The following is a 14930-nucleotide window of genomic DNA, read 5'->3' as shown; positions in this document are numbered from 1 at the left end:
ACGAAAACTACGATACCACAACGAGTTTTTTTTACGAGAACAACAGATACAGAGATTCGCATGTCTATCTGAAAACGAATTTGTCGTTGAATAACCCCGGACCGGTATGTCGCAGCGGGTCAAAATTTTGAACAGACGAGCATGTTATCCTCAGATGGGTTTGTGCAAAAATCCAACTCTCTAATTTCAAAACTGCCTCCCTCACAGCCCCCAGAAGTCGAGACAGTCATAAAAAGTCTTTCCAAACTTAAATGCTCATACACCAAAATAATTAAACATCTTGAAAGTGAAAGGAATACATTTTCGAAATCTAGAATCAATAAGGTATTGAAAAATATAGGTGAAAAGTGAGAAATTTTGAGTAAAGGGCAACCACCACCCCTAGAAGAAAGCAAAGAAAAGTGTTAATTCCGACCGTACTTAGAAAAATTGACCTTGTGATCTCAAAAGACAATCCACCGACCCAAAAGTAAATTTCCCGTAAGGTTGGGGTGTCTAAGCCTTGAGTGAAAAGAGAAATTAAGATTTTGAAGAAACGACTTCGTCGGAAAACTCGTGTGCATAAGCTGACCGAAAAACAGGAAAAAAATCGCGTCCGTGTTTGCAAAAAAAATTATTCAAATTTTCTGTTAAGGAATAAGAGTGAGTTTTTGGTGACATTTGACGAAGCACTATTTTCTCTAAGTTACTAATTGGGTTCAAAGAGCTTACTATACGACAAATGCCGAAAACAATTCACGCAAGTTGGTGCTTTCCCGTGAGGAGAACTTTTCCAAACATTTTATGGTCGTGTGTGCAATGTCGGGTCGTGGTGTCCTCCCACTTATAAAAGTCCTCCAAAAAGTGAAGGAATCTTCGAAGTATTGTGTGGACCGTGTATTGAAACCACTTTTAGAATACCATTTTCCCAAACTGTACGGCAAAAAAATAAATTAGGTGATTTTTCATTATGACGGAGCGTCTTCCCAGACCGCAAAGTTGACCCAAGATTATGCAAAGAACCTTGAGGGTATATTGGGGATAAAAATCATTTTGAATAGTGAAATACCTGTACAATCCCCCGATGTAAGTCAAATGGGCTTATTTGAGGCCGGATACGTGAAAAGAAAAAAAATTCTGCGGAAACCGAATTTTTTAGCCGGAGTTTGGAAAGAGTTGAAATGACAGTCTCGACTTCTGGGGGCTGTGGGGGAGGCAGTTTTGAAATTAGAGAGTTGGATTTTTGCACAAACCCATCTGAGGATAACATGCTCGTCTGTTCAAAATTTTGACCCGCTGCGACATACCGGTCCGGGGTTATTCAACGACAAATTCGTTTTCAGATAGACATGCGAATCTCTGTAAAGTACATTTGTACGAAAAAAGATGGTGACCGGGCTAGGTATTCGGCAGGGTACAAATTTGTAGTTTTTTTTATAAAGTTGTATTAAGAAAATAATACAGGTTTTTTATTAGCTCAAGTTCTTATACATATATTATTTGTGCGTAGCGTATTGACATATGTATTTATGTATCACCATGAGGAACATGACTTAAGTCAATTAAACATAATTTTAAAATTTGTAACAACTTCATGAACAAAAAATGAACGTCATTTTTTTGCATCTACAGATAACAAGTACGTTTAAATATACACTCATCTTCAGCTAAATATTTATTAATCCGTATTATGTACATACTTGAAAGCATTTGAGGTCATGTTTTAGACTTGTCTTTACACTCGTCCTTGTTGTCGAAGAATATGTAAATAGGGGAAATAACTATGATGGGAAAACGCCTGTTTAAACCAGTGTCGAATTTCGAGTTCCGCATTAATCGACAAAAGCGCAGTGCATGCATACGTATTCTCCATAATTTGTACATATTTCCATGCATGTGATCGCCCATTTTCTCATCACCCAGTCGGAAGCCGACAATTTCCCGCAGCACAGTTCTTTATCCAGCGATGGAATGCAGGTACTCGCACGAAGACGCCTACGTACGTACGTGAAAAAATTAGGCAACACATATTTATTTATCGATAATATTACGTGCACAAATTTCTGTATGCATACCGGGATACGGGCTGTTACAGGGCTTATTCTTATCATCTCCGTCATACGAGAAACTAACAACGCCAAATAGGACGCGACCATGACCGTTCGGATTCGGACAGTGGAGTGGACCTACGTAAATAAATAAAAATACTGACATAAATACATATTCACATCTCGTGGAGAATATCGTGGTAAAAATATTTCAGGGAATTTTCGAATATTGCGATTTCTGCTGTTTTTATGTAAATAAGCCCCACTGAAATTTACGGCCCTACATAAATACGTACATCAAGAATACGTCCATAAACCTTGATAAGACACGAAATGCATCAAGTAATGTTAATATCAAAACTTTAAATTTACCGCCGGAATCTCCGTAGCACATGCTCGTCCCAAGTCCTCCCGCACAAATCGTAATAGCCGATTTGTAATCAGATGCACCGTAAGTGTCAACGCATAGCTTGTTTGATCGTATCCTCATATTGGCATAGGTCAGGTTATGCTCAGCTTCGCCAGGTTTTCCACTAATTTAAAGAATTTCCGAATTTATGAATCGGTTATTGATTTTGCCTCAAAACTATCTAGGACGCATTACTTACGTTATTGCCCCAAATCCAGTGATTATGCACCGTGCTGTTTCAACCAAGAGAAAAATTTATTTGATTATCTAACAATTGCGTGATTTTCTCTGATTTTTACCGGATTAATTTTTAATTTTTCAAGCACAGAAATAAGCCGATCTATATTTTCCTATCTGTATTTTAATGATTTTAATTATTGAAGTCGGGTAAAAATTCGAAAAGCTACAGCCAATAGAAAGCCTGATTTAGACTTATTTAAAATTTATATAAATATTGTGCCACAGGCGAAAACCAGCGCATTCAAGAAAACTCAAAAATACGGATATACTTATTTCTGTGAGTGATGAATTTGAAATTAATTCGGTGAAAATCAGAGAAACTCACTTTGTGGATGTGCATTATAAGTAACGAAAACTTCATTAACTGAAGTTACCAATTGTTTACTAATTTGACCATAAAATTTATAAAACACTGAAACGTAAGCGACTCACTATTCACCGGCAAGGACACGCCCTGCTTGATGGGTATGGGTCGAATCGTGTCACTCAGATTGTACGGCGCGGTAACTTTGATTATGGCAATGTCGTACAAGTAGGTGCCGAGATGGGGCTTGTATTTCGGGTGGGGATTGACGCTCTCGACATAGCGATGCACTCCTTTTCCATGCACCACCGACCCTGCATAAATCCTTACGGAGTCTGCAGTAGAAACTACATTTTTCTCGGAAACTACGCTGAAAAATAGAATAAAAATCGGCCATCAATATTTTTTCTTATTATAAAAATACTTACAATGCGATGGTGCGAAGTGTAACCCTCCGATTTGGCTGAAATTTTGAAATTAGGTGGTCCAAGTCAATACAGCTAACGTTTCTTCACCCAGTTTGTGCGATGGTTGGAGTTACTCAAAATATTTGAGGTCAAAGTTGAAAAAACGGCCGACTTTTTTCAGGCGGAGTGAGAAAACTCCACTTCCATTCTCTTCCTCTCGCATTGATTTTCGCTCCGAAAAATAATCCATTTCATCAATTTTAAATTTAATTTATTATAGAAAAACATTAATTATTCATTGCACATATGTCTTGGTCTTTGTTTTCAAATGAATTGGAAATCAGAATAACCAACGGTTTCGAAATGGAAAGCAAGTTAAGTTTGTCCATATTTATTTGCCGCTGATGAATTTATAAATTAATGTTTGTATAATTTTTAATCCAAAGAAGTAAAAATCTCACTTATTCAGTTATGAATTAAATTAGGCGAGTATGAGGCGTGTTAATTCTTACTTAAGCCGAAATTAATAATATTTTATATTGGTTATTTTGCATCACTGCTTATGCTTGTGTATGAAGGCGTATGTGTGAGTGACCAGGCTGAATAAAATCAAAGCGAGGGGAAGAGAATGGTAGTGGAGTTTTCTCACTCCGCCTGAAAAAAGTCGGCCGTTTTTCAACTTTGACCTCAAATATTTTGAGTAACTCCAACCATCGCACAAACTGGCTGAAGAAACGTTAGTTGTATTGACTTGGACCACCTAATTTCAAAATTTCAGCCAAATCGGAGGGTTACACTTCACACCATCGCATTGTTAGAGGATGTGAAGGAATGAATGGTAACAATTTCAAATGTATTTACACAAACATACAAAAAAGCAAAGCCTTACAATTGAAGGTGAAATAGTTTTATGACAAATTTAACAAGTTGCTAAATACAATCTGATCAGAGATCTTTCTTTTAAATTGTTCACAAATTTGTTCCACACTGAGGTCAAAAACTTTAGATTTCCTTGGATAAACTGTGTAGAATTTTCGACGCAAAAATTAGTTATTGATAATAGAACGCTTATATGTTTTCCTTTCAGAACTTGTTGAAAATCGAGTTAGTAATTATATACATTCGCGTTTCCAAATTATATGTGTAACCATTCATTCTTCAACATCATCTAAGCTAAAGTTACAATTTTTTATATTTACATGCGACTATAAAAATATGCCTAAATATATACGTATCTCATACCAGTGTGCCGCCGTGATGATGGTGTTAACATCGTACAGAGATCCCGTACAAGAAGCACCGCTAACATAAACTTCAACGACGAACGGCCATTGTCCATTTTTCGCGAACCATCCGCCATAAACGCGATCCCCGTGGCTTTGAATGTTCCCAGATTCGGAAAAATCACTCCAGTCTGGTTGCCCTTCAAATCCGTGATAATTATCATCGGGTTCGTAATTCCCGTCCCCACCGTAGTTGCCCGCCGTCCCGTAGAACATGTTGCAATAATAACAACTTATCGGAACTCCGGGATAAGTACCGAATTGGCGAGAAGTTCGGAAATTTGACGAATCTATGAAATGGAAAGTATTTTACACCTTTGTAAATATTTCATGGAAATTCGTTGAGAAATTCACTCGCATAAATATTGCAAACTTTGCAACAAATTCGGAAATTTAATAATTTAACGAAAATCATCTTAAATATTGATAAACAAATCACAAAAGGACTGCGCGTTTCCAAAACTTTTTATCACAATGTACAACTTTTCGGGTGAATTACCTCAATAATATTTTTATTTTTATTACTTTTTTCATTAAAACTAATGTCTCCCCCACGTATTGTAAAATTTCGTCGGAATAAAGCTTCCCTAAACTCTTCAAAATTTCCGGGGCTAATAAGATTAATAAAAATTAGTATCACGTTTGAGACGTGAATAGCAAATCCGGATCGTGGCATGTCGACTTATGAAATGAGACTGACAACAAATCTAGGTTTTAAGACTTGGATTATGCAAATAGACACCGGTCGGTACAACATAAATAAAAAATCTCGTCCAAATATTATGTCATCAATTTGGGCAGTCGGTCCCATTTCTACTATTTTATGCTTGCCAAATACATACAAAATGGGAGTATGGTATGCATACATATGCAAATTAGATAAGATTATGGATTCATCAGTTTTTTCCCTCAACAAATGATTGAACGGTCCCAACGCCACTGTTTGGCAACATTAGTGACAATGAGAATACCGAAAATTCAGGTCAGATTTAAAACAGATTCTCTGCCGTAACATGCTAACTGCTATGCAAGTGTATTTGAAATATATTTATGGATATGCTGCATTCATATGTAAGTAAGTGACATGTTTCTAAAATAACCGGTTTCCATAATTCGTCAAGTTAGCCTGTTGAGTTTGTAATCATGTTTATAAACTTGAATTGTAAAACAGAACTATTTTATTATGGCTTTTACATACACATTGATATTAGATGCATGCATTCATTGTTTGTATTTAGATGCATTTAGTTGGTGATTCATGTGGCCGATTAAAATGGACTCATAATGCTCATATGTACATATGTACATATTTATCTGGGTACATGAGTTTTCGATGCACAAAAGTGTATAATTATTCAGATATATGTAAGTACTATTTACAGGGGTGGGACAGAAGAAGGAGCCACTTGAATTTTAGGGGTGGCGTGTGATGCACAGTCGCGGCATTTTCAAAATTTGCATATGTCATACCCAGATAGTTAACGAAAATTTAGCACTATTCAGATTTTCCCTACGGTTAAAAATGCCCCTGCAGCACCCCCCAGAGTGCGAGGCACGCATAAAAGTGTTTTCCAAAGACATACTGAGCCAGAGAGCGATTGTTAGAAAATTTGCTGCAAATGGATTTATCGTCGATCGAAAGTACGTTTCTAATGTACTTAAAAACGTTGGAATCAAGCGGAGGGAAAAAGCGGTTAGAGCTCCACCCCCACGGAAAGGATACCCAAGATCCGCTTGAACCAAAAAGTTTATCCGGAAAATCAATTTTTCGCCAAAACGGTAAATCCACCAACTAAAAGTTGCATGGCGAAAATGTTAAACGTTAGTAGGAGAACATTTCTAGAGTCATTCACAATGACCTACAGCAAGTGACTCGTAGGAAATCCCGAGATCATGCTCTCATCCCAACTTATTTTTCACAAAATATCAGCCTACACGAAGGATTTTAAAAAAAGTTTGGGTATAACAATTATTCCTACTATAGAAACTCTCGTTAGTTCCTCTGATATCAATCCGATGTTTTTTTTTTGGATTCGAGTACTTAAAACAGAGCCTTCTTGAAAGGAAAACGCGTGCGTTTTGATGGACTTTGGAAAAGTGTTCAGGACGAGTGGTGCAGAATCACTCTGAAAATTGTGTCAAAGGTCATGACTGGTTGGAAAAAGCGACTGAGGCTCGTTAGATAAACTAAAGGGCTTCACACTGAACCAATTACCAAACTTCACAAACGAATAATAAGGCCGGAATAAATTTAGGCAAAGTGGCTCCTTCTTCTGTCCCACCCCTCTGTATTTATGTACATGATAATTGGTTATGGGGTAGCAAAGTTGTTAACTAATTAATTTTGTTAACGCAAATGTTAACTAACGACAAATAATTTAGCCTGTCCAGATAGGTAAATGAGTTAAGGTTTCCCACACATTCATATTACTGAATTTATGTACATCTGCTCTTAAAAAACGCTGAAAGTATCTGTACAACATGATAGTTTGTAGCATACATAATTGGGAAACGTAAACAACCGCATTTTAGTCCAACAAACTAATAAATTTGCATTTGTTACATAGTTTAAAAAAACTGGATAATTTACTGTAATTTTGACTGATCGATATCTTCACGTTCGCAAATTGCTTAAAATGAACTCAGATAAGGGTTCTTGTACAACAAAGTTACTAATTTGTGTTTGTATGCGTATAAGTTGTAAGCAAACCTATGATTATCATCCATAGATACATACATATCAGGTATGTACATATCATACATATATAAACGACTAATTCTAATAAAGTACATAGAAATTAATGCCATAGTACAATTCATCAATTTTTCCGTACTAATTACTTCCTAGAATTTAACGCAGTACAAAAATATATTCCTCACGTCAATAAATAAACAATTTGATGACACATTGCCACACGTAAATTGTTCGCTTACTCAGAAACTCACCCACAACCAGATCCGGGTTAAATTGATTCGTACAATTCCGCATAAACAGACATGATTTATGTACCGATTTAACAATATTTTCTACTGAAAGCGACATTCAAAATTTAAATTTATTAGTAATTCCAATCGATGAAATATTCTATGGAATTAATTTCCCAGAATGTCCATACATTACATGTGTCAATGATACATAAAGAGTAATAAGCAATGACATCACATTATGCAGAATGCGTACCAACTCGATATAAAAAGACATCAAGTGTGCAATTTGTTAATCATTCATTCAACTTTTCTCTGAGGTACATACATACATACATAGAACCCTTAATAAGAATAATAAATTAACCAAAATGGCTCTCCCAGTTTCTTTAACTGTCCTCGTTGTCGTGCTAGGGTGTAATGGAGGTAATAAATAAAATTGTTCGCACGCAGAATAAGTAGTTTATTTAGTCAAATTTTGGAAATTTTTTCGGATGCTTCCAATCTAACTAACTACAATTTTCTAAAAATTTGTACGTTATTTTGAAAAAGCATAGATATATTTACAATGGGGACGCAAATCATGTTAAACCCAGATTACTTCTTAACCATGTTATTTTGAAGGACAACTCTTAAGAAACAACATTCAGTGCGGAAGTTGCACAGATGCGAAAAATTCGGCAAATTTTAGGCGCCACAAATTCGCGAAAAACTAGTTTCCCACCGGAATCTGTGCCTTGCCAGTTTTCTCGAACTTGTGGCGCCCATTTTACGCATCTGCTCAACCGCCGCACCGAAGGTTGTTTCTAAAGAGTTGTTCTTCAAACTAACATTGTCAAAATAATCTGGATTGAACATGGCTTGCGTCCCCATTGATAGTAGATTTTTTGTTGTGGGTCACCTCATTTGCATAAATCTTACTATGCCCATACATACGGACTTTCCATGTCAATCAAACTCTACGTCCGTCGCTAATACGTCAAAATATTCAAATGAAGTGACTAGACAGAAAAATTCAGCGGTTTAACAGGTGCCAAACTTTTGTACTATTTTAATTATATTTTTTTTTATTGTTTCCTGTCAGCCTTATCCAGCGGAATTATTGGAAACTCCCTCTCCGTTAAGAACTTTGAGTCTGACGCGATAGGGAATAATAATTTCGGGACGGGTGAAACCATTGAAACTCGCGCGGCTGGACTTTGCCTAGATGATCATAACTCATACCGCTCCCAAAATGGGAAGGGTCCCCTCGCCTACAGCTCCCAGCTCGAACAAGCCGCCAGAAACCACAATTCCGTCATGACCTCCAAGAACTGCTTTAGCCATCAATGTTCCGGCGAACCCAGTTTAGGCGACCGTGTCTCCGCGACTGGATACAGGTACACATAGATACTCTTAGAAATTCAGTATTAATCTAATACCAAGCGGTATTCATATATGACCCCACCAAGGTGATATCGATAACTAATGCCGCGTAGGAATACATAGCTCCGTATTAAAGTTTTAGCAAATTGGTAGTAAATTTTTACGGATCGGTATAATTTTAATACCAAGCGGTGGAACATTAATATCCCGAGAAATCAATGGCTGCCTGAAATGGTTATAATTTGGCACAAAAGTTCAAAATTGAATGATTTCATTAAACTTTTACGGATTATATTTCGCCGAAATTTTTACCAATACTATTTTCTGGTAATACTTTTAGGTGGACCGGAGCGGGCGAAAATATCGCGGCGGGACAGGGCGACTGCAAATCTGTGATGAATAGCTGGATGAACTCGTCCGGACACAAGGCTAATATTTTGGGAAACTTTAAGCACGTGGGGTGTGCCGTGCAGGATTGTTCGAACTGCAGCTACAACAAATATTGGACATGTGTCTTTGGCAATCAATAAATTCTGAAGGATTTCATTGAATAAACTAATGCACAATTACATTTTCCATTTAAAACTTATTATTCGGTATGCAAATTAGTCTACTGTTCATACCATAACAGATTGATTTTGAATTTAATTTCGTCCTGGAAATTTAACAGTTGCTCAATTTCCGATCATCGCATTCAAACATCGGCGAATTTCTGTTTGCGTCATGCACAGCCCCTCGTATTTGATGCAAAATATTTTTTACCACTGTTGTAGCACATGTTATCCAAGTCTCATCATCAGAAAATGAACTTACTACCTACACATGCAATATATCGGATATTCAAAGCTTTCTAATTAATTAGTCAATCCAATTAATTATCTAATTAAATAGCATGATTAAACTAATTATTAATTACTAATTAACCTTAACTAGTACTACCGAGGCTAATTATAATTACTAATTAACTATAAAATCACTAAAAATCACCAATTAATTGGTCAATGGGCGAATTAATTAGCTAATTAATTGGCTTAATTAGCAAACTCAGTTTAATTACTATTTACCAATTAATTAGACAAAATATTTTTCTTCTAATTATCAATTACTAATTAGTTAGAAATGTGGCTAATTAAAAAGCTCTGCGGATATTTACAACAAATTGATTTCTACAATTTTAGGCTGACACATTTCAGGTTTAGCCAATTCCGTCATAGTCTGAATGTTAGTTCCTAAATTTGCAATGTTTAGAAATGTTAGGAAATATAAAATAAACCCTCCAAACGAATATAAAAAAGTAGCGTCAGAGTGATCCAAGTTTCCTTTACAATTATCCCATATCTCAATCATCAATCATGTATCTTTGACCCTTGATCTCAAGGTCATGAGGTCAAAAATATTAACGTCCTTGAAATCGCCGTAAAATTTCCTTTAAAATGACACCCCATATGACAATTGTTTATTTTGTGACCTTTGACCTCGTCGTCAAGGTCACGAGGTCAAAACTATTAACATATTTGAAATCTCCGTCAAATGTCCTTTAAAATGACACCCCATATGACAATTATGTATTTTTGACCTTTGACCTCGTCGTCAAGGTCATGAGGTCAAAACTACTAACATATTTGAGATCTCCATCAAATTTCCTTTAAAATGACACCCCACATGAAAATTAACGTCCAATTTAATTTCGACCACACCCCCTGGCGCCGTTGGGTGTGGTCCGATTGACCCAATTTCCGAACTCGACCGAGAACTAAAAATCAGAAGCAGAATGGCGAAAACGGGGTTTGATTATGTTGACTCGTTCTGGAGATATCCTGCTTACGGACAGACGGACAGACAGACGGACGGACAAAACGATCACAATAAGTAGCTGACGCTACTTAATAATGAGAAGATTTTTTAAAAAGTTTCCATGAAAAAGTATTCCATGCAAGAGATGTTTGCGGTGAAAGTTCGTTTCTCACCGGTTGCCGGTGGGTTGCGAACGTGAAGGCGGTTTCACTATTTCATTCAGCTGCATAAAATTTCACCTCAGTTTCTTTCCTCAGAAAATACTTGATTATTTTAAAGCACTTGATTTTCTTCCTCAATTTTTAAAAATTAACAAATATGGAAGCACTATTGGAACGAGTTGCTTCTCTGGAAGCAATGGTATCACAATTAGTAAAATGGACAAATTACAAACCTGGTACGAAGTACGAATACATATTCTCACATTTTTGCAAAATATCTACTAAAGAAAACTTTTTACATGTATCATGTTGTATTTTGATTTCCTAATTAAGATAACCCGTTCCCCATTCCACACGAAAATGCCGACATGGCCACGTCGTCCAATCCAATGTCGTCTGATTATCACAATGTGGATTCGGACGTCGAAATCGAAATCGATCACACAATTAAAGTTGAATACCAAAATGAAGATAATGTTCTTACCACAAATTGTAAGTTTCCATCGTGGGAGGGGGAACCGGAGGAAGGTGAAGTTTTTCTTGACGACCCACTTGGCGACATTCCTGATCCTGGTTATTCATCCACCCAACCACAAGTAGAATTAAATAAAATTAAATAAATCCAGTGTTTCGGGTGCAAGAAATGACCTTAATTGTAAGACCGTTATTTTTTATCATCAGGTATTCATAGGAGGTCCGACTAAAAAGCGGCGTACTTCCAAATCGTCTTGTCAAGTGGGAGCGATAAATTCGGAAACTTCACTGAACATGAACAACATCGGACCCAAAACCCGATATCCTTGTCCCACTTGTGGAAAAACGTTCATATATAAGCACCTCGTGTTTAGGTATGTATGTTGTGTTTACATAGATTATGGCATGAAATTTAATGACAATTATTTTTATTTCAGACACGTTCTTAGCGCCCACAACGGGACGATATTCCTTTGTCGCTTGTGTGAAAAGAAATTTCTCAAAAAGGAAGAACTGGACAAACACCTAGGGTGTCACACTCATAATATGACTGAATTACATGATTTTCGCTGTGTCCAGTGTGCCATTAATTTTGACACGCATGACGATCTCGACTCCCACATTAGATCCAGCCATCCTGCAGTCAGTGCGTTCCAAATTACATATAAATGTTCACTTTGTGGGCGAGAATTTAAACAGAAGTCGCTTCTAACTCGTCATGAGAAAAGGCACAGGAATGCTTCAGAAAGATCACGGTTGAAATATTTACCGCCTTAATTTGTACAATTATGTAGGCCAGAATGGTAAAACCCGATTTTGTTATGACGCAAATCTTATGTAGTAACAGGTATTTATGTGCTGATTTAGTAAGCAAGTAAAAATAAGTATACTTTTTGACGGAAAAAGACAGACTGGTAATTCAGCAGTTCTCTTGTTATATTTTTCCAACTATGCATATGTTCTGCTAAGGAGTCTGTAAAAAATTTAGGAAATTTGTTATGACGAAAATTTAATAATTGAAATAAAAAAGTTAAGGATTTTTAAAAATAAGCTCTATGTCTCTCGCGTCAAAATATGCAAATTCGGTGACCTGCTACAACAAGAATTCCACTCTACCCTGTAAATAACGCTATTTATATGAATAATCTCGATTGCAAGTTAAATATTGAGGCAATTCACGAAAATGCATTTTCTTCTCCGATATGACCACAAAATTTTAGGACCATGGTCCTAAAAATAGGCTAACAAGGCACACTCACGACCTGTCGTTTGAGTCCAGGGTACCCACTATGTTTTTTGGAATCTACTAGGACCCCAGATGAAGGATCCATTCATATTTCCGTGTAAAACTCATATTTGGCGTCGTGCCGTGGCGCCAAATTCGCCAAATTTGAATGTTTTTATTTTTGAAACCGCCATAATTTTTGAAATCCTGGACGGATTTTCAAAATTTTTGGCAAAAATCATGACAAGGAGTTCAACTTTCATATTCCATGAAATTTTTCCCAAAATTATCGCTTTTAACTTTTCACAAAATTTCTTAATTTTCTTAGAAATGGGGGTTCGTCAAAAAAATGCTAAAAATATTTCAAAAATTCAAAATTTTTTGTTTTTATTTTTTTGTCAAAAATTTCGACTTTTGTGATCATTTTAAACATAAATGTTTGAAAATCCGACATAAATTACAAAAGTTATGGGGGTTTGAAGTTGGTCGAAAATGCAAATTTTTAAGTTTGCGCCACGGCACGACGCCAAATATGAGTTTTACACGGAAATATGAATGGATCCTTCATCTGGGGTCCTAGTAGATTCTAAAAAACATAGTGGGTACCCTGGACTCAAACGACAGGTCGTGAGTGTCCCTTGTAAGCATGATTTCCTGCATTATGACAAACTTTCAAGATGTTAAAGTCGTAGGTGGGCAAAATATAATAAAATTTTGATACAGGAAAAATTTTGTTACTTCCTTGCATTGTGCTAAAGTTTACAAAATCAAGGTGCCCCTGAAAAATATACCTTGAGCAGGGTCACCCGAAAACTGTTTGTTGTATGAAACATTAACATTTTTTAAATCCCGAAAAAAAGACCAGTATTAAAAAGCCGACAAAAAAACATTATCCAACAAACCCTGACAGTATTACTTTATCAATCAGCTCATTAATTGTGAATGGGGAAATTAACCTCGAAAAGTTAAATTTGACCTTAATTTGTCCCATGTCAAATTCAATTCTCAAAGTGGAAGGTACATACATATGTTTATAAAATGAAAGCGAAAATTATTCGCATTCATCGCTCTAATGGCTGCATACTTGAGGGTGCTGCTCCTTACAGAATATTTACGGGGAGCCCTTGCTCAGGTCCTGGAGGAACCAGCACCAGTCACAGAACGCCCAGAACAAAGCTTATCCCAACTAACATTTCTTCCCTTTGGAGAAAAATACGGAGACGAAAAGGTGGCATATACCGCACTCATTCCTTCCTGCATCGACGTGTCCACTTCCGGTCCGCTGAAAGAACGAGGCACCCCGATCAACTTCTTGGCTAAAGCAGAAATTTTTATCTGCGCAAAAGCCGAATTCGGAGGTGTTTACTTTGGACATGGAGATTGTAAGTTGAATATTGGGCATGTCACGTCAGCCTTTGGAACTCTGTGACTACGAAAGCTTACGATTATCAGTGTACGAACTAAAAACATGCCTTTTAAGTATCTTCGTAAGCTTTTGTAGGTTCGTAAGCGATGATACTTTCGAGATGTTCATACATAAGTTTACATGGTTACGGAGTTACGAAAGCTGACGTAAAATGCCTCAATTTAAGAGATATGCACATGTACCGCTCACAAAAGGCTTTACAGAATCAATGAGACAATTCATGTCAGACCGTAACCACTTAAACTAACGAAACTTACGAACTTTTGATGAAACTTTCTAAGATAATTTTTTCTTACGAAATTACAAAACCTTACGAAGATCAAAGGCATATTTTTAGTTCGTGAGCTCATCTTCGCAAGTTTACATGATTACGGAGTTACGAAGGTTGACGTGAATTGCCTCAATGTCACACGTCCATTACAGAATTAAGAATTTTACTATATTTTGTTTATTATTCCCAGTCAACTATGACGTTACGAACGTGGACGGTGGTTTCTGCACCGGTCCAACTACGCACCCTTCCGTGCTGGCTTTCTTTAATTATTTCGAGTCATCGAAGGACAAGGGTACTGTGACGCACAGGGTGACGATAGATCCTGCAATCATGAACTCGGTCAAAGGTCTCATTGCACCTGCTTTCCCAGAGGCAGGCAATCTCACGTGGACATACGTCATCACGTACAACAAAAAGTCGAGGCATGGATCCATCGAAGTCCCCGCTTGTGGAGGACCCAAGAACAGAATTCAAATCATGATTGTCGCCGGCCCGAAGGAGTCCTATACCATTTTTCTGTATAAACAGCTAGAATGGGTAGATGCTCCGGAGCAATGCCCGGGTAAAGTTGATACATATGTATTTTAAGGAACGAACGAATTGCCTATTTTCACCG

At 36.8% G+C, this 14930-nt stretch overlaps 3 protein-coding genes across 4 annotated transcripts; 2 read left to right on the top strand and 1 right to left on the bottom strand.

Annotated features, from left to right (window-relative positions):
* Window positions 1–1421: 1421 nt before the first annotated feature.
* On the bottom strand, window positions 1422–4954 carry LOC118433781 (trypsin delta-like). Its single transcript, XM_035846007.1, has 6 exons — window positions 4630–4954; window positions 3109–3350; window positions 2636–2669; window positions 2400–2560; window positions 2055–2165; window positions 1422–1974 (listed from the first exon to the last, which is right to left on the bottom strand). Exons 1-6 carry the CDS (start codon window positions 4884–4886, stop codon window positions 1895–1897), a joined length of 885 nt encoding a protein of 294 aa, XP_035701900.1. The 5' UTR covers window positions 4887–4954; the 3' UTR covers window positions 1422–1894.
* Window positions 4955–7881: 2927 nt separating this feature from the next.
* On the top strand, window positions 7882–9541 carry LOC110863521 (uncharacterized protein YkwD). Its single transcript, XM_022112859.2, has 3 exons — window positions 7882–8021; window positions 8680–8974; window positions 9301–9541. Exons 1-3 carry the CDS (start codon window positions 7967–7969, stop codon window positions 9488–9490), a joined length of 540 nt encoding a protein of 179 aa, XP_021968551.1. The 5' UTR covers window positions 7882–7966; the 3' UTR covers window positions 9491–9541.
* Window positions 9542–10957: 1416 nt separating this feature from the next.
* Window positions 10958–12439, top strand: LOC110841662 (zinc finger and SCAN domain-containing protein 10). Of its 2 annotated transcripts, none has more exons than XM_022087352.2 (4): window positions 10958–11151; window positions 11249–11511; window positions 11597–11763; window positions 11827–12439. In XM_022087352.2, the coding sequence occupies exons 1-4, from the start codon at window positions 11073–11075 to the stop codon at window positions 12164–12166; spliced, it is 849 nt and encodes a 282-aa protein (XP_021943044.1). In that variant the 5' UTR covers window positions 10958–11072; the 3' UTR covers window positions 12167–12439. The 2 variants fall into 2 exon arrangements, with proteins under 2 accessions (XP_021943044.1, XP_035702733.1); XM_035846840.1 differs by having other exon boundaries at window positions 10958–11158.
* The last annotated feature ends 2491 nt before the right edge of the window (window positions 12440–14930 follow it).

This window comes from Folsomia candida, unplaced genomic scaffold, assembly GCF_002217175.1.
Source record: "Folsomia candida strain VU population unplaced genomic scaffold, ASM221717v1 Fcan01_Sc001, whole genome shotgun sequence".
Taxonomy (NCBI): Eukaryota; Metazoa; Arthropoda; class Collembola; order Entomobryomorpha; family Isotomidae; genus Folsomia; species Folsomia candida.
This window is presented reverse-complemented; position numbering and strand designations above follow the sequence as displayed.